General features: G+C 42.1%; 1 protein-coding gene across 5 annotated transcripts in view; it reads left to right on the top strand.

Annotated features, from left to right (window-relative positions):
- RMDN3 (regulator of microtubule dynamics 3) overlaps positions 1-11,622 on the top strand; it is an 84,242-nt gene extending 72,620 nt beyond the window's left edge. For all 5 annotated transcript variants that reach the window (XM_075927105.1, XM_014576311.3, XM_075927106.1 and 2 more), the window contains 4 exons: positions 1,395-1,493; positions 3,145-3,198; positions 6,281-6,361; positions 9,932-11,622. In XM_075927105.1, coding sequence (XP_075783220.1) covers positions 1,395-1,493; positions 3,145-3,198; positions 6,281-6,361; positions 9,932-9,985 — 288 coding nt within the window. In that variant the 3' untranslated portion in view covers positions 9,986-11,622. The remainder of the gene's footprint in view (positions 1-1,394; positions 1,494-3,144; positions 3,199-6,280; positions 6,362-9,931) is intronic.
- The last annotated feature ends 8,869 nt before the right edge of the window (positions 11,623-20,491 follow it).

The following is a 20,491-nucleotide window of genomic DNA, read 5'->3' as shown; positions in this document are numbered from 1 at the left end:
CCACAGATGGAGATTCCACAACCTCCCTGGGAAATTTATTCCAGTGTTTGACTACCCTGACAGTTAGGAACTTTTTCCTAATGTCCAGCCTAAACCTCCCTTGCTGCAGTTTAAGCCCATTGCTTCTTGTTCTGTCCTCAGAGGCCAAGATGAACAAGTTTTCTCCCTCCTCCTTATGACACCCTTTTAGATACCTGAAAACTGCTATCATGTCCCCCCTCAGTCTTCTCTTTTCTAAACTAAACAAACGCAATTCTTTCAGCCTTCCTTCACAGGTCATGTTCTCTAGACCTTTAATCATTCTTGTTGCTCTTTTCTGGACCCTCTCCAATTTCTCCACATCTTTCTTGAAATGCGGTGCCCAGAACTGGACACAATACTCCAACTGAGGCCTAACCAGCGCAGAGTAGAGCAGAAGAATGACTTCTCGTATTTTGCTCACAACACACCTGTTAATGCATCCTAGAATCATGTTTTTTTTTTTTTTTTTTTTTTTTTTTTTTGCAACAGCATCACACTGCTGACTCATATTCAGCTTGTGGTCCACTATAACCCCTAGATCCCTTTCTGCCGTACTCCTTCCTAGACAGTCGCTTCCCATTCTGTATGTATGAAACTGATTGTTCCTTCCTAAGTGGAGCACTTTGCGTTTGTCTTTATTAAACTTCATCTGGTTTACCTCAGATCATTTTGAATTATGACCCTATCCTCCAGAGCAGTCGCAACCTCTCCCAGCTTGGTATCATCTGCAAACTTAATAAGCGTACTTTCTCTGCCAATATTTAAATCGTTGATGAAGATATTGAACAGAGCCGGTCCCAAAACAGACCCCTGTGGAACCCCACTAGTTATATCTTTCCAGCAGGATTGTGAATCGTTAATAACTACTCTGAGTACGGTTATCCAGCCAGTTATGCACCTACCTTATGGTAGCCCCATCTAAGTTGAATTTGCCTAGTTTATTAATAACATGGATCTGCTCTGATGTATAGGTGAGTCTTCAGAAACAGATGTAGTTATAATAAGGATTTTAAACAGACTTTAAACAATCTTGTGTTTTAGCCTTAAAATACAGTTGTGGAAACACATTTTATTCAGCGCCTTATATGTGTCACTGTTAACCAGCCAGAACTGTAAAATGTGATTTACAGCATATGTCGTAGTGGAGACAGTGGGGAAGGAATGCAAGTTCTGCGGATAGATTGATTTGTGTACGTGGGCAGGGTCAGCTGGTGTTAACAAAAAGGCTTTGTATGTGTCTGCTAGGTTGCTGCAGATACTGTAAATTAGACCATGTCTCTCTCTCTACTTTGCATATACTGTGTGAATCCCTTCTGATGCATGCTGGCTACTGACTTCCTTGCTGATAGTTTCATGTTACTGTGTATATGCAGATCTCTAATCTGGGATGGCTTGAAAGAAAGGCTGCTTCTGCTTTATATGAAACACCCCCTACAGCCACTGTCCTTGATGCTCTGCAGAACTTCTTAAAGGTACTAAAATCTGGGGGGTAAGGAAATCATTAAATGTATGGCTCTAATACTTAAATGTTGCTGGAGACTGTATAATATGAACTGGTTAAACATTATCCTGATTTTGACTGTTCTGCTGTGTAGCGCTTTGGAATGCTCTGAAGAAGTATGTTTCAGAAATGCATAAACTGATGATTTTACAGTTTAAAGGTGGAGCTTGCAGGACTGCCTTTTATTAAGGTTGCCCATCTCTTCATATTATGAGATCCTGTTTTTCCTTTGCTTATAACTGTTGGACTGTAACTTTTCAGGCTGAAATTTTTCAAACTGGATGTCTGCCTCAGCAAGAGGCTTTTTTTTTGTCATCCAACTACGGTCTATTAATTTCTGAGGACAAGGCTAGGGAAATGTATTTGCTCATTTTTTAACAAGACCGGCTTTTTTGTGTATGTTAAGCTCTCATAACCCCATGTTTTGGAACAGGGAACTGATATGTGGCAGTGGGTGGCATTGATGTCAGTGATGTATTTTTGTTTGTTTGTTTTTTTTGCGCTATCCGTATAATAATCTGTCCAATTTTATGTTATAAACCTTTGAAAAATCAGTTTTACACCGTCTTAAACTTATAGGATCTTCACAGCTAAAAACTTGAGATTCCACCCCCCACACTGAAGTTGTTTCAGCTTAGGGCTAAGTAGGAATTTTCCTTCAGTTGCAGATCTAAGCTACTGCAGGCTAGGTCAGTTCTAGTTCCAGACCCAAGAACTGAGCAAGACAGACTTTTGTGCTTTCATAGTCATCATTGTTCCTTCCTTGCTCCCCAGTGTAAGCAGCATGGAGGAGGCTGCCTAATTTGAATGAAGAGGGGACAAGGGCTTGAGCTGGTAGAGTAACTGTTACAGTGGTCCCCAACGCGGTGCCCGCAGGTGCCATGGCACCTGCTGGGGCACTTGTGTGCCCGCCGAGTGATAAGGGCCGGCCCAAGCCATTCTTGAGCCCTGGGCGCGCGGCGCATGCGCGGCCCCCGCCCCGGATGCATGCGCGTCGCCGGCCCCGGGTGCGCGGCAGCCCCACAAGGTTGGGGACCACTTCTGGTAGATAGTTTGGAACCATGAGCCTGTGGGATGGAGACTAGAATTGGAGGGTGGCAGGGGAGAAGGAAAAAGTGAATCTAGAAGTTAGGGAGGAGGAAACAGATTTGATGCAGAATCAAAAAAGTGTATTTGATTTTTGTAATATTTAAACACAAGGAGGACAATGTAGGCTTCCACAAGCAATCTTAATTTTGGCATTTCCTAACTTCTGAGTGCATGAATTTGCAACTTTATTGTTCTTTTAAATGTAGTTTTTATGTGTAATACTAGAGTAGGACATAAACATTGCTTATTAAATTTCAGGCACTTTGTGGAAATCCAAGGTCTCAATTATTCCGAATTAAACTAAATTGATATAAAATACTCTAGTAGGTATTGTGCTGATTTTAACTCCATCTGTTTCTAAACAGACAAGTTAAATTGATGCACAAACTGGGTGTAACTCAGGCTCCTGTGTTAGGCAACATTTTTTGTTTGAGTTGTAATAAAATTGGCTCCATGTGAAATCCTAATGAATTCTCTCCCTGCTCTCTTCTTCCCGCCCCCCTGCCCCCCTCCCAAACCTTCTTCCTTTATAGGCTGAAGAGCTGAGTCCAGGATTTTCCAAAGCAGGAAGGGTATACATTGCTAAGGTAACAAGCTGTTTCTTGTGCTAAGGCAGTTAATTTTGTTTGCTTTAGTCCATACCTTTGCACAGCATGGCATATATGTAAAACATTTGGAGGACTGTGGATGATAGATGCTGTAGAAATGCAAAGTGTTGCATATAAATATAGTCACTTACAAGTTAATATGGTGCATTTATTATAGATGATCTTTCAAGGGGCACCCAGGGTTAATTTTTAACCGATAACATTCAGCATAAAGTAACATTGTTAACTTCTGAGCTGCATAATCTGTTACTTCTCACATTTAAGCTGTGTGGCAAGCAGAGAGGGAAAGAGTGAAATAACCAGTTTGACTCTCTTTTTTGCTAGCACTGATGGCAGTGATTAAACAGATCATGAATGTGTTGTCCTGAAGCAGATGCTGATTGTTATTGTTTTGTGTTGAGGGAAATAATTGTTTTTGACCTTTTTAAATGCTCAAACTGCTGCTTAGTTCCTTTGTTCTCCTGTTGGAGTCAAGGAAATATTTAAAGCCCAAACAGCTTTAGTAACAACTGCCAGAGTGGGTGTAGCAAAGTGTAGCTATATTCATTCTCTGTGAAATCAATGTATTCCCAATTCCCAAAGAATGTAAATTTTAACTGGGTAGCGTGCCTATTTCTCTTCCCAGCCTGGAATTTATTAACATTTAAACTAGGTGAGGAGTTTATTTGACAAGAAAAGCCTATTTTATGAAACCTGGAACGTGATCTTAAACCAGGAAGGTAGTTAATAGGTGCTTAGAGGCCCTTGCATCTCCCATAGTTCTGCCTTTGACATAACCTTGTCTTTGTCTGTGCCTCTGTAGGAATGGAAATGATGTATCCCAATAGATTACTTTTTCCACCCACAAATGCGTATCACCTTCAGTTTCTAAATCCTTTTAGTATTTACTACAGTGAAAGTTGTTGTAGGTATTTTTCCATTTGTTGACACACCCAACCCGTATCTGTGAATATTCAAAATCCTTATCTTTCCTGCATGCTCCACTGAAGAATAAAAAAATCACCACCTTACTTTTGCCACACCGTAGAAGGGATTAGCAACTTTTGTACAGTCCCGTAATTAGAAAATGCTATGCTTATTTTATTATACAGCTAACATGTTAAGAGTTATGGTAGAATTTCTCATTTAGGGCTTTCATGTGGTTAAATTGTAACCTTCTGTCACAGATTCACCAGATCTGCACTATGCCCCAGCATATAAAAAGCCTCTTGGAGGAAACTCTTCAGAGTGCCAGAATTTAAGGAGTTTTCACATTTCCTTAAGGATAGGCCCTGCAATCTCTCTGCTTCCTAGATTGAACCTCTGGCTTCCAGCATTTCTGTTTCACGCTATGAGCGCTGTTCGGTGAATCCAACTGAGGGCATGTCTACACTGCAAAATGTCAACCTACCACCACCCATTAATTACTGCCATTTTTCATGTCTACACTACCCTCCCTTCTGTCAGCGGTGTGCATCTTCACCAGGAGCACTTCCACCAACTTAGGAAGAGAAGTGGAGGTGGTGGATGGCTGAGACCCTAGGCTGTTGGCTCCTTGTTGATCTCGCTGCCAGGAGCCTGGCTGCAGCTGGACCTTTCAGCTAAGGGTTACCTTCTGCCTCGACTTTTCTGGGGCATGGAGCCAAGCCCCCTCTGCCCCACATCTTGCCCTGGGGTCTGCAGTGACTGTCAGCCCTGCTATCTGTAGCATAGACAAGGCCTGAGGTATACTCCTGGTGCAGATTTGTTCAGTCTTCGGGGATGGATGGATGGATGGATGGATGGATGGATGGATGGATGGATGGATGGATGGATGGATGTGCTTCAGCAAATACTTACAGTGACACCCAAGTAGAGTTTTTAAACAGATTAGGATTTATTAGGCATCTGGAACACAGCATTGGACGTCTTTAACGTAGCACAGTGAAAGAAAGATTAAAGCATAGTCCATTCTTGTCAAGCCAGAGCAATTCACCATCCAAGTTGCATTGAACTCCATTTTCAGACTCTTGAAACTTAACTAACTTTTTGTTAACTTTCACTGTTGATCACTTGTAACAACAACCTCTCTAGAGAACCTGGATATCCCACAATTCCAAACTGCCTCCCATGATTCTCTGGGAACTAAAAGTTCAAATGTTCCTATGCAGCTGTCAAAGCCTCAAGCTTTCCTTCATGGCAATTTCTACAAGGCAGTTCAGGGTTATGGGCACAAATATGTAGCACAAGAAAAAATGAAGATTATGGGGCAGTGTAAAAACCCTTTAACTTAACTGAGAACTAAAATCAAAAAGAATTATATATTAATTGTGGTTTTTTTACATATTAAAATTACCCGAAGTGTCTCTAAAATATTGTAAACTGAATTAGAGTACTACAATACTTCTAGGGCTCTATGGCAGAATTTAATTTCAGATTGCTCCTTCAAGTAGAGGTTCCAGAACATGGCTTCTCTTGTAGTCATCATTGGAAGGAGTTGTTCCACTTGCTTAGACAGGGTGAGAGTTCATTTTAAGAAAATTTGGGCCTGCTTATGCCAATGGCATAATTGTTTTTAGTGCTTTGGAGGTAGGTGTATGGGGTTTAGAAAGTCTGTTTAATTTTAAGTCAAATTTGAAAATAGGTGTCAACCTGGATTTGGATTTGAGACTCCTTTCTGGGCTGTTGAAGACAAAGGCACTTGATAAAATGACACTCTTACTCTGCAAGTATGGGAGTCCATACTGCACACTGGCTATGTAAGTGACTTCAGGAATAGTGAGAAAAATAGATGCTGTTTTTCCAAATAACAAGCTCAGGGAAATGGTGCTCATGTTGGGGGAGGAATAAGGTACTGTAAAACCACCTCTAAAACAAATATTGTTTTGTGTCATTGTATTGTTTATAGCGCTTTGCATGAAGGGGATTTACAGGAAAAAATGGCAGAGCCCTGAGATTGCCCAATATATAGGAGTTTAAAAGGTGAAAAGAGCCCTTTCCATTAATTACATGCTGGCTTCTCCGGTCCTAAAGAATTGCTGACGGCCATCTATTTTTCCTGTTTCTTGACACTTCTCACTATTGTTGCTGTTTTTCTTTACAGTGCTACAGAGACGTAGGGAATAATTCTGCAGCTGTTCACTGGATGAATTTGGCTTCAGAGCTGCCAGTTATCACAAATGAGGTAGCAATCTCTGCTCTTTGTCATTGATTCTCAAAAATGTAACACATACCCTTTAAAATTTAACTTTAGATCCATATATGGACTTTTCTATTAACGTGATCTCTGGGAGCAGATGAGTGATATTGAATAAATGTTCCATCCCGCTGTGAAATCTGGTAAAATTAGTTATTCGGCAATTTTCTGAGAGAACCAAGTCAGTTAATATAATAGCCAAGTGTTTATGTGGATATCTTGTTTTGCTTAAACCTTCAAAATGTTAAGATTAATTCCCATTAAAATCAGCTTATATCTTACAATCATCTGGGGGCTAGTTACTTATTTTATAGTATCCAACTGGATTTCAGTGGGGTTTGAACAAGTGTATATCTTAGCCTATCTATCAGCTCTTCTTATCTAAGTGTATGATAAACTTTAATCTATGCTAAAACTTCACACCCTGTAGTTCACAAAGTTTTTTACATTGTTCTGTGAATTTACTGCCAGTAAGAGGTGTGGTGGATTAAGAGTCATGGAGACTGAAATTCACTAAAAGATACAGCAAAGATAGTACGAACTTCCTCATAGCTCAACCCTGATCTGGAGAGTTGGGAGAAAGGTCTCTAAGCTTGTTCCTTTTGTCTTCACCTTCGAAGATGTTCTATCTTATCACTTTATAATTATCCACTCCTTTGCATAGATACTTGCTTTTTCATTGCATGACATTTCAGAATGACACAAGTGATCAAGCACCATAATGAAAGCCATTGAGCAGTTGCTACTGTTTCCAAGTATGGCTGCCCTACTAGCTGTAGCAAATTTTTAAAAATGCAGGAAGAACAGTTGGCCTAAAAAAAATTTAAAAATTGAAATACAGCTTAGTAACTTTAGTTAAGCTTCCATGACTATTAATATTATGTGACATATAGAATGTTAAATACCTCAGGCACAGGAAGACATCTGTATCTTTTAAATTTAGCATGTGGTGTAGTAGGATATATATATCACACCATTTTTTTTGAAATCAGGTATTTATAACTGTTTCTCAGCCTTCTCTGAAAAATGGACTTTGGGAATAACATGGTGGAGCTCCCTGTTTAATGTTTACCATATGACTCTTTCCAGGTTGCAAGGGTTTTTGTTTTGTTTTTTAATCCCTAGAGCCTATTGTTCAAATTAGGAATTCAAAAGATGGAGATTTTTTTTCTCTTTATTGTATCGTTATTTATTCCATTTGCAATATCTTGCTGTAATTGTTTTGATGATGCACAAATAGAATAGAATCCATCTTACCTTCCTATAGTCCTGTTGGCTTTGCAGTGCTAACAGCCATAAAAATGTGTTTTTTATTAGTAAAGCAGGCTTTGTCTACACTGCAGGGCTACGTCTACACTGGCCCCTTTTCCGGAAGGGGCATGTAAATTTCACGAGTCGTCGTAGGGAAATCCGCGGGGGATTTAAATATCCCCCGCGGCATTTAAATAAAAATGTCCGCCGCTTTTTTCCGGCTTTTAAAAAAGCCGGAAAAGAGCGTCTAGACTGGCCCCGATCCTCCGGAAAAAGTGCCCTTTTCCGGAGGCTCTTATTCTTACTTCAAGGGCACTTTTTCCGGAGGATCGGGGCCAGTCTAGACGCTCTTTTCCGGCTTTTTTAAAAGCCGGAAAAAAGCGGCGGACATTTTTATTTAAATGCCGCGGGGGATATTTAAATCCCCCGCGGATTTCCCTACGACGACTCGTGAAATTTACATGCCCCTTCCGGAAAAGGGGCCACTGTAGACGTAGCCCAGGGGTTTTGTGCAAGAAGCTTTTTGCAGAAGATCTCTTCCGCAAAAAGCTTCTTGCACAAAATCACGTCCACACTGCAAACGCGCATCGCAAAAGCGATATGCTTTTGCACAAGAGAGCGTCCACATTGCATGGACACTCTTGCGCAAGAAAGTTCTGATTGCCATTCACAGAATGGCCATCAGAGCATCTGTGCTTTTTCTGATAGGCTTTTGTTCCACAAGAAACCCCTGTTGAGCATCCACACACACCTTTTCGCACAAGAACTCTTGCACAAAAAGGAGTTATTCATTGTAGAAAGAGGTATACTTACACCACAAAAAGCCCTGTGTTCTGCCATTTTACTGTAAATGTTCTTGCGCAAAAATGTGCTTCAGGTGTGGATGCTCTGTGGGATTTTGCGCAAAAACCCTGTAGTATAGACATAGTCGCAGATATGACTGGATACAACAAAAACAGATGTGAGTAACATGTTGCTTTATTTTAAATAATTTTATGATTATAACCACACTTTAAGTATCACTTGAATTGATATGTAGTTAAGACAGCAGATTAAATTGAACTGGTAGACTAATACCCTCTCTTGCACTGGTCTGACAATAAGTTTCTACTGTAACCTGGAGCTGTTGATCATGGAGTGGGTTTTGCTAGTTTATTTTTGTTAGGCCAGAACTGATCAGGAGCCCACCAAATTATTTGAGATGTTTTCTTCATAATTATCAAATTTACAAGTAAACTAATCCAGACAAGACTGCTAGATCTTAATCCTTCATGCTATATAATAAACTCTGATGTATAAGGCAGTATTATAGAAGTATGCAGTTTTGTTACAAGAAGTATTTTAAAATCTGTATTTTAGATGGCATTGCTGTAGCCAGATTATTGTGCTAGAGTTCAGGCTGCAGGTAGACAGGGAGTCTTAATCAACCATCTGCAACATGCCGACTTGACAGTGCTGCCATCTCCAGAGCATTATCCGTTATTGCATGCAGGTACTGAGCTCCTAAATTTTGTCAAAGCAAAAAAAAAAAACAGGGTATCAAACTGAAGAATTGCAGTATGTGAACAGGAAATCACCAACATATTCAGCCAAATGAGTAGCTTCCTCAGCTCAAACTGGTTTGGAAAAGCTTTTGCCAGAGCTAGGCAGAGACATTTGTTAACTGGAAACAGGAGATTGTTCTAAAAGAATGAGTAGTATATGAGAGGAATCAAATTTAAAAAAAGCTGTGAGGTTTCAAGAAAGAGACAAAATCAAGGACTCATGAGCACTTACTTTCTTTTTTTTTTTTTTTAATCTGGCCTAGAGAAAAGAGCAGCATGTCTCGAACAGGAAAATGAGGGTTCAGTAAGGCAGTGCAGATAATATTTATATAGTGACTTCAGTTTTTAATGTAATTGCATGCATTAATTCTCTTCACCTCTGTACGGTAGATAGGAAACTTGAACATGCTAATGAAAAAACAGAGGCAAAAAGATTAAAAGGTTTGGTTCAACAAAGAGTCTGCATGAAAGCCAAGATTAGAACCCCAGAGTTCCTGTTTCACAATTTTTGCTTTCAGAAGTGAAAAAGAAATAAAAAGGAAGACTTCATCATACTATGTGGAAAACCTTAATATAATTTTTTTTAAAAAAACTATAAACAGGTGTATCAGATAGGAGGAGGGATATGCGAAGCTTATTTTAAAAAAGTGTAGGATTGGAGAAGAAAATGGATCCAAGTGAGTAACCTTTAATTTTGTAAATGGGCCTGGATTAAACTCACTAGCAATTGTGGTGTTTATCATTTCTTTCTTCACTTTCTCAGGATGAAAAAATCAAGAGAGAGATGGAGGAGCTGCAAGGAATCTCAGAAGAATAAATATTTGAGCCCCAGTCCTCTAACTGTGTGTGGACAGTACAAATTCCAGTCTAAAGGATTTCACAATCCAGATAACTGGATTGGGCTTCATGGGCAAACCACAGTGTTTACAAAGAACAAACCAAACTGCAGTTTCAACAGCACTTCCCTGAGGATTTTAATCTTGGCAGAGACTAAGACTAAACTCTAAATCTGTTCGTCTGCCTGCCTGCTACACCAGATATAGTTCAATGAATCCAGCACTTGACCTTTTTAGTGCAGCAGTGATCAACTTGATTGGATTTTAATTGATTCCGCTAAACTTTTGATTTTCACATTCATTCACCTAAACCTTCCAAGTAATATTTATTATTCAGTTTCCACAGGGAGAGGACATAAATATGTAAAGTTCAAGATGCGATGTGATCCTATTTAATAAAAAGTCACAGGTATGGTCTAGTGTGTCATGGAGGCAGGGAATCAACAACTACCCTGTGTTTCTCTGAAGGTAGTGACAGCCATGTCTAATAGGCATAACTGAGGGTGTAAATTTTTCCTTCCTGCTGAGCTCTGATTGCTTGTGGCTTTTTCAAAAGAGGTTTCAGCAGTTGAGAATCCAGGGTGGTCATGGCAACCCACTTTCAGTACTAACACTGATAAAATGCAGGCCTGATATTTGCACAGAGGCTCCAACGAGGTACCAGGGTAAAGCCACTGTAGTTGGTGTCTCATTTTACATTGGTTCTAGCTGTCTGCTGTCCTGAAGACAGTGAAACATTCTTATTTTCCATTACACTTATGGCTTGAAGTCGAAAGTGACACTAGATTGTAAGAAAAGACAGTTACTAAGAAACCATAATACCAAAGGCAAGAATTTTTGTTCAGCCCGCTCCCTCTCCCCCATTTTCTGAAAACATCAGTGATGTCCAGACCCCTTTGCAAATTCATCTGGCTAGTTAGTGGTTTTAGTCATCAAGGTGAAACCAGCAACACTCATCCGCTTATGCGAGGAGGCTAACATCAAGGACCAATGTCTCATAATAGTCTGTGATAAAATCTTAAACTTGGAACACAAACTGGATTTTCTCCACTCACCAAAAATGCTAATCCTTTAATCGAGATGGACACTTCCAGATTTCTTAATTATGAAACATGGACATCTTCTGCACTCCTCTAAATCTTACCTACCTGATGTAAACAACGAAGTTCAGCAGTTGCAGAGGCTAGCTGTAATCTTTATGAAGTACTTGCTGCAGAAAGAGAGGAACCACATGGCAAAATTGACAGTTCCAAGCAGTGTCTTTCTACCTAATTCTGCCAGTTAATGAATTCAAAGTATAAGCAAAATGACACTTTGAATGGGGGGCGGAGGGAGAATCAAGCTAACCACTACTATTTGTTCCAGAGAGCAGAACATTTTTTTCTTCCTCTTAACGCTTTTCCAGAGGGCAACACAACTTAACCTTGTTCTATGCACAGCAGTTTCATGCAGGATTCTAATTGGACTTCCTCTTACATTTCTAATTTATTTTAGCTAGCAACTATCTGTGTGTGGGCATTAAATACTTTTTTACATATTGTATAATATGTCTGATTTGCTGTAAAACGGGATTACGAAAATATTCATTTAAGTTGATTATGCATCCTGTAATAGAAAATGAGATCTGATTGCCTTTCTTTACCACATAAACATACGTACTAAGGGAACATTTCTTTGGGGAGGGGGAGACACTTTGGCTAAGTTTTCTCTAGTCTAGCTTCATCATAGCTTCGATGAGGCCTTTTGCAGTTAGCTTTCCCACGGATCTGAAGTTCTCTTATAAGCTCTCTGAGTCCTTGCCTACTGAGTTGCATTCCCCAGCAGGGGAAATGCTTCCAGCGTCCAGTCCAAGTTGGGAAGGAGGAGAGAGCAGTTTGAGCCCTGCTGTATTTCCCAGGTTCCTCGGGACTCATTTTAAGCCTGGAGAGGAGATATGACACCCTGCAAGTTTCACCTCCTTGTTCTTCAGGTGTCCTTAGGACTTACCCTAGTCAGTTCGCTACGTTGTCCTTTTCATCTTCGCAGCCCCTCTCAGTTCTGCCCTGCCCAGAAACAGCTGGTCTATAGTCCCACAGTAGATTCAGCAGCTCTGGTAGATTGGGGATGCTCCATGCTTGTCTGACTTGAGATAAGTACCAAGGGAGTTTATCCCAAGTCACAGCTGCAGCACGCTTTGGATTTTATACTGTGGATTTTAGGCTACCCTGTCATCCCAAAAAGGAACAGAGGAGCCAGGAGGAAAGTGCTGCAACAGAGGCTATGGGTGGGTTGCAATACTTGAATAAAAACTGGACTGGGAGGTGGAGAGGCCTTGAGAGGAAAACCACTGATCACTGCTGTCCCCCAAAAACCCTTTTGGTAGATAAAAGGCAGGAGCATTGAAGCTACTGCCCCATGGACAGAATGGTAAATCTCCAAATAGTTAACTGTTTTAACACGCTCTGGAAGAGAAGACTTTAGAATTATTCAGGTTTTGAAGGCATGGACCCACCGAGAATATTTTAGTTCAGATTATATCTACTTGTTTGTAAGTAGATATTAGAATACAGTTACAATTGGAAATTGCCAATTGAGCTAGTTGGTGGCTTTCAGACTTTGGTTCTGGTTATTCCTTTCACATCTGAGTGTGATCCTTATAAATTAAAAACACTTTTTAAATATATTTAATACCATTACAGATGCTTGAGACAAAGTAGGGTTTGGGATGAGGCTGACCATTTATGGACTTCCATTCCATGTAGTAACTTTGCAGCCCCCTAAACAGTCCCAAAACCCAGTCTGAAAACCCCTGAGCTAGGTGAAATGAGATTGAGCACCTAATTAACTGTCCCTTTCTACTCCCTTAGCATTCATTTTGGATGGATGGTATTTGAATGTTTGAGCAGTTGGCCAAGTCATGCTTCTACTCAAAACTGATGGCAAAACTCTTGTTAAATAGGAGTAGGATTGGGGTGTTTGCAGAGCATTCTTCTTTGTTACATAGAATAGCTCCTCAGGTAACCAAGGAGTAGATCAGTTCCTTGTATGTCCCTGGGATTTGCTATAGTTGATGTGGAGACTTGCACAAATGTGGGGAGCTAAAGGTTAGGCAGGTCCTGGATTGATGTTAATACAAAATCTGAGAATTGTTCCCATACACACATACCACTAGTTGACAGTTTAATTGGGTCTGTGGAGTACTTGATGGAAGACCTTGGGAAAAAGACATATTGAGTTAAACACCTTCAGCTATGAGAGTTAAAATGTCTTCATTGAATAGGGGTGGGGAAAGGACAGTAATGAGTAAGTTCTTTCCTCTTTTTGACATTGTAATGGGTCTCTAGTTAGATTACTTCAAGTGACAAATGGTGTCTTCTCTTTGCCCCTCCTTTCATCCCTCTAATTCTTGTTTGTGAACATTTACTCTGGGCTTTCTATGTATTTGGCTTCCTGCTTCAGTTGCTTGCATTTTTGTTTGTGTGGGGGCAGAGGAGTTGGGTTTTTTAAGTAGACTTCCATTTGTTTTCTGTAAATAAAGATTTTATAGTCTGGAATTCCATTTTAATTTAACTGCCCACTGTGCAAGTTCCCAGTGAAAAGTTCAGGACTGCCATATTCAGGTGCATGTACAGAGAAGATTTCTAATGAAAGTTTCATTCCTGGCTTAACAATTGAATGGAGACTTGAATTCAACAGACACTGTTTTCTAGTCAGATATGTTCGCTGGCAATTAGTTGATGTGGCTCAAAGAACATGAAGAAATGAGATGGTGAAGTCTGCAGTTCATTTCAAGCTGAAAGGCTCTATTTTTGTTGTTTCCATCCTGACTATTTATGGCAATGATTCTTGGTATACTATACTGGGTATCAAATGATTAAAAAAATTCTAGCTTTCTGTGTTTATTTCTTGTTGTGAATAAGATAAATTTGATGGAGGAATGCGGTTTCAGGTTTAATGAAAAACATAGTTCTCAAATTATGGTAAACACACTCCTAACAACACTTTGGGATTTTTTATTTTAAGCAATTAAATTTTAAGTCACCTCTTTGGAGGGTATGGGTACACAATAAACCTAAGAGAGTCTGGCAAAGAATGGCTCATGCAGAGAAAGGTGGCAGGAGTCTGTTCCTCCTGTTAGTAAGGAGGATGCACTTAAACAGCCTCAGGTAAACACAAATCTTGTTTGCTTTTGTTTTCTGTTTTGTTTTTTTTTTACCTTTGCACGTGTTTTACTGACCAGATTTGAATGTTACTGTGAATTTCATATACAGGCAGTCCCCGAGTTACACGGATCCAGCAGACCAGGGAGACACGGAGCAAAGCCGCAGAGGACCCGGGCAGCGGGACCACGGTGTGTCTTGGTCCGCCGCCCGCGTCTCCCTGGTCTGCTGGGGGGGGGGGGGAACGACACAGCTAGTACGCCTCCCCCCCCCCCCCCCCCCCCCAGCAGACCAGGCTTTTCTCCGGACACCTGTGGTAGAGCAGCTGGGGCGCTGCCGGTTGGTCCCACAGCGCCGCTCTGGGCGCTACTGGACCAACCCGGCAGCACCCCAGCTGCTCTGTCCCAGGAGTCCTGATTCAGCCGCTGCTGGTCAGTTTCAGCAGCAGCTGAATCAGGATGCCTGGAGCAGAGCAGCTGGGGTGCTGCTGGGTTGGTCCAGTACCGCCGAGGAGCAGTGCTACTGGACCAACCCAGCAGCACCCCAGCTGCTCTGCCCCAGGCGTCCCCAAGTCAGCCGCTGCTGAAACTGACATGCGCTGACTACAGGAAGCCCGAGGTAGAGTTGCTCTGCCCCGGGCTTCCTGGAATCAGCCGCTGATCCGTTTCAGCAACAGCTGACTTGGGGACGCCTGGGGTTCTTAAGTTGAATCTGTATGTAAGAACTGGCATCCAGATTCAGCCTGTTGAAACTGATCAGCGGCTGATTCCAGGAAGCCCAGGGCAGAGCAACTCTGCCTCGGGCTTCCTGTAGTCAGCTGCTGGTCAGTTTCAGCAGCGGCTGAATCTGGACGCCAGTTCCGACTTACATACAGATTCAACTTAAGAACAAACCTACAGTCCCTATCTTGTACGTAACCCGGAGACTGCCTGTAGTTGACTGCGCTGTAAGCATTCCAGGGCCATAAGTGGCAGGAAATTTGGATAAATTAAGTAAATGTTAATTGAAAGACACTTCATCCTGCTGACTTCTGAAGCCTTTTTCCAAGATTTATTACAGGGATCAGAGATGAGTATTATTTTTCCTGTAACTCATCTTGTGGTGTTTGTATGGCATATCTGTGTGTGGCTAATATATTCTGTTAGGTTATTTCACAGTTATTATTCCAAACTGCTTTTAACTTTACTGAATTATTTTGACTAAAATAAAACATTTCAAATGTCTAAGTAGAAATGTTTCCCTTTAATTAATTGTAGTGTTGGAACCTTCCTCTTTGTAGTAATGATCTAAGTAATTGGGTGAGTCCAATGACAGACATAAATCTTTCTATTAAAAAAAATTGAAATCACATCATGGATAATGCTGGAAATACTATAATGAACATATGGAAATATAACATGTCAGACTGTTTTGAGGCTAGAGGGTGGGGGAAAATGATTTACACTTGCAGATAGTGTGAGTGTGTATAGACACACACACACAGCTGTTCATACTTTCACTAACATCTATACACTTCCTTTAAAATAATGTTGGTGATATACTCAGAACTTGATTTAAAGTGAATTTGTCTTGTTAATCATTTGTACTGTTGGAAATGTGGGTTATGTCAGTCTTTAGCCTCTCTTACCCAAATGATCATCTTCAGAAAGTATGACAAATATTAGATTTAGTTTTAACATTTAAACTCTTTAGAATATTATATTTTATAGCTCTTTTCTTTTGAAAGCATTGCAAAATTGAAGCAAACAAATATACCAAGTATACAGAGCAATCACGTCAGCCTTCACTGAAATTCAACTGCCAGGGAGTGCAACACTAGCTGTATAACAGTACAGAGTAATAACATTTTGAGGTGGAAAGCAAGGAACACTGTATGTAAATGAAGCTACAGGAGAAATGTAAGTGTAATGTAATTATCCAAGCCTAAATTTTAGCTATATTCTGGGTCTAATATTCCTCTCTTGGAAGAATGCCATGGAATCCTCATTTATCACAAGTTCTGGGGAAACTGGTTTTGTCTCATTTCAGATGGTGGAACTTTCAAGATCACTGAATTCTTCTTCTAATGTTCTGGGTAAGTTCTGAAGGCAGACTGGACTATGCTAGAAAATAAAGTTGGCTCAGTTATGTCACACACGGACAATTTGAAAATGCATGCTACTGAGTGCCAACTTAAGTCCCTATGTACACAATGTTAGGTCATCTACCAGTTCTGGCACAGGTGTAGTACCTGTACTTGCCTGTTGGCAAAGGTAGTGACTACACAAGTGCTACAGTGCTACTGTGCTGCTGTAAATAGATGAGCCTCAGATATGAGTAACAGTGTCAACATTTACTATCAGAAAAGGGCCCAAGTCAGTCTCCTAACCCCAGACACTGGGGTTTGTATTAAAAACCAAATCTCAGTTTGGCTCAGAGCTCTTGTTTCCTACAACACCTCGGTCTGACCCTGCTGAATGAAAGAGAGGGTGATTGCATGCAGCTTCCTACAATTTTCCACAGCAATTCCTGCTGCTGACACATTTCCCTCTGTGATACCTGTTGAGTGGTCTGTGCAGTCACTGGTTTGTTTTGCAAGGTCCATTGCAAGGCCTGAAGATCGTTACAAGTAAATGTTTTTCCAACTGAAAATAGTGCAACTAACATCTCTATATGATGTTCTGCTTGTATAACTGGTGTTTCACCTGCAAAACATTTCCAGCTTAAAAAAAATTAACCACTGGAAGTCCATGTTTTCACTGAAAGGAAATCGGGGTCATGGCAGAGGGAGGGAAAAAGTTATTGATACCTTCCCGCACTTTAGGCACATGACACTGCTCACAGTAGATTTTTGCAGATGTTTGAAATAGTCCTTTGTGCTTTCTGGGCATCTTGTGCTGAGTTCCCTGTCAGTGGCATCTAAATAAACTCTTCATCTTAGCTTGGCTTTCCCTGATGAGTCTCATGAAGACTGCTGTACTGCTTGAGCTTCTCTCCCTTTGTGGGAGAGATTCACTGGGCTCTGCTAGGTTCCTTGGGCTTAGCTCACACTTGGCTGGGCGTGGGGAAAGCTGGCAGCACCTTCAAATCCACTTACTGGTGTTGCCCAAATGACTTGTCACTCCCAGCAGATGGGGCAAAGCTGCATAGTGTGAACATATTTACCTGTGTGCTGTAAGGAGCTACAGAATGTCGACATCAAAGCTGTGGCAACTGAGTTTAAGATTAATGGGTCAGATCAGATTTCTGAGCTGTAGTTTGAGCTTCTAAGACTGCTTAGCAACCAGAATAGCTAGGGACTTTAAAAAATTAATCTTTGCATTCAGCAAGACAAGGCAGAAGCATGAAAGAGCAGGACAGCACATCGACACCTGCCTATCCACTGCATCTGAGCACTGGGGGGGGTGGAAGGGTTTCTCGCACTTAAGCTAAAACCTTCTGTCTTGGTTTAATTCAATGCGGACAATACTGCCTCTGTAGTTTGATTCACCCTCCACTAAGGCATCTTTGCTGAGATAGGTGCAGTTTGTCCTGAGTGGGTAGTTTAATCCACAATCAACTTTACTCATTTAAAAGCAGAGCAGACATTCCAGAAGCATATTCTGTATTATGGCTAAGCAGCCCTATAAAACAAGGTATATTTGTCACATGTGCTTGCACAAAACCAACCCATTGGAGAAGTCAACATTCATACTTCTCTTCCCCCATTTCTCAACCGCTCAATGCCTTAGAGTTTCCTCCACAACTAGTTTGTTGGGCATCCCCTGCAATGTTAGTGTCAAGCTTCAGAGCTTCAAGTCTTGAAACTATTACAGGACTTTTGCAAAATAATGCTGTAATCTTAGGTTAAGAGTTGGAATGAGATTGGACATAGAATTACAGGTACACAACAAATGAACAAATGTATCAATCTTTTTTCTGTCTGATCTTTCCTGTTTCCCCAAAACATCTGTTCCTTGGAATGTCTCTTCCCTCCCACACTTGAGAAATGACGCTGGTCAGCAAAGCATTGCAAAATTGTTCAAATAATTGCCTTTAGCTGTTTTTCCCTGTAGAAAAGAGCTGTAGCCAACATGTTCTACAACAGCATGCTGCAAACTGGCATAGCGAAGGATTTACTGTTGCATACGAACATTCTAGGCCTAAATCCTAGAAGCTGATGGATTTGTTGGCCCCAGAGGTCCTCTTTGTTGTAATAGTGCCAGAGGGGTGCAAAGACGATCCTGAAGGTAGCTAAGTCCTTGTACCTTGATATATTTGAAAAAATATAGGAAGAGACTTTGAGAAATCATCAAGTCCAACCCCCTGTGCTGAGTCAGGACCAAGTAAACCAAGACCCTCCCTTGTCAAGCATTTGCACAGTATTGTATTTGTGACCTTGTATGCTTCTTTACTGATTTTTACTTCTGCATCAAAAAGGCAATTACTCAATAAAAGGTGGTCCATAAGTCTACAATGCCAGCATCACTCAGAATAGATTTAGATATAGAAGTCACAAGCTGGATTGTAAAACCAAAGATTATTGTCCATGGAACTGGGGTAAATGGACGGTACAACTCTGAGCTATGTAATTAGCAGAATGCTAGAAGGCTGCTCTCTGGCACCCATAGTGGCATTTTATTTGCCAGTAGTTCAGACATGTTCAAAAGCTTGGAGTGAAGAGCAGGAGGAAAGTGAGATGTAGGGCTTTTAAAATGCTATGTTTTGATCAGTTATTGAATACTGGGTGGTTTATATGTGCAGCTATTGAGTTTTTAATTAGACAATAACTTTGTCCCTCATTGGACAAAGTGAACCGTCCCTCCTTTAAATATGCTGTGAAGTCTTGTATTATTTGGTCTAAAAATCATAGGATATATTATTTTGTGATCAACATAAATTGTCCCACTAAATGAGGTTATTTGGGTGTTCTGGTGTAAACATAAAAAGATTTGGATGCCTTCCCTTTTGTTTCCACATCCTGCCCCTTCTAGCCTGGGTTCTAGTTTAGACCTTCATGGGGTCTGCCTGCCTCCCCACATGACACTCTTGCAGGATCAGGATTCAGGTGGGCATATTTCTAACTTCTTCGAGTGATTGCTCATGTCCATTTGAAGTAGGTGCACGTGAACCTTGTGCACAGTTCCCCGGAGCTTTTTTCCCCAGCGGTACCCATCGGGCTGGCAGGTCGCCCCCTGGAGTGGTGCCACTATAGCGCAGCATAAGTACCCTGCCAGCCCTCCCCCTCCTCAGTTCCTTCTTACCTCCCGTGACAGTCGTTGGAGCTGCTCTCTTCTGCTGATCCCAGCATGTTTTTCTTCCCCCGTTGGCTGTTCTTTAGTGTAGTTAGCTTAAGTAGTTGTAGTTGTTAAGTGCCTATTAGTTAAGTGTGTTGGTGCTTGAACCCTGCAGGGGGTCGGTGATGCCAGGCCCACAGGGCTTCAAACCTTGCATGGAGTGTGCTAAACCCGTGCCCAAGGGTGAGCCCCATGAACAGTGTCTGGAGTGTCTGGGGGAAGCTCATCTGACCACAGCCTGCAAGACTTGCAAGGGATTCAAGCCACGAACCAAGCGGGAGAGAGAGACTCACCTTAAGTTGCTCCTGATGGAGTCAGCGCTGCAGCCCGTGTCTTCCAGAGAGGCTTCGGTGCACAGCGCACCGGCGTTGATGCGGGACTCGCGCTCAGACCTTTCCCATACCGAAGTGCGGAAGAAGGCGGCACTGCGGCACCAGTCCCAATCCCTGGCGCCGAAGCGGATGAAGGACTCCAGGGGTAGATCGCCCGAGTGTCAGCCCCACCAGGAAGGCCGCCGACGGAGCCGGACCCCAGTACCGGACTCATCTCTTAGGCAAAAGAAGAGGCAGGCCACGCACTGAAAGGAGAGCCCCGGGCCCGCCTTGTCACGGCGTTCATCTACGCCGGAGGTTTTCGAGGCCACTCAGGACCTTATTGAACTTACGGCCTTGCCTCCTTCCTCCCCTCCTCCTCGGAGGGGTCGTCGACATTGGCTCCAGAAGCCTTGGGGGTACCTGTGGTCCCCCGGACCCTAGAGCCCCGGCCAGCACCGGTAGAGTCAAGGGACCGTCCGTCGTTGCTGGCCATGGTGGTGCGTGGACAGACTGCTCCGGTACCGGTGCATGTAGTACCACGGGCCCCGTCTCCTGCCCAGTCGCTCCAGGAGGTCAGGGCCTCAGTGCCGTGGTCGTCGCAACCAGCCTTGGTGACCCAGCAGCCCTTGCCCGCACCGGCACCACCCGTCTTCCTGCCGATGCAGGCGCCACCGGTACCGGACTTACCGGCACCGCAGATGTCGATTCCTATGGCACCACAGGCACCAGTCCTGCTGGCACCATGCGATCTGGTACTGCAGCCTCCACGCCCACAACCA

This window comes from Pelodiscus sinensis, chromosome 4 (assembly GCF_049634645.1).
Source record: "Pelodiscus sinensis isolate JC-2024 chromosome 4, ASM4963464v1, whole genome shotgun sequence".
Classification (NCBI taxonomy): Eukaryota; Metazoa; Chordata; order Testudines; family Trionychidae; genus Pelodiscus; species Pelodiscus sinensis.
Note: the sequence above shows the minus strand (reverse complement) of the source record. Positions and strands in the feature narration are given on the sequence as shown.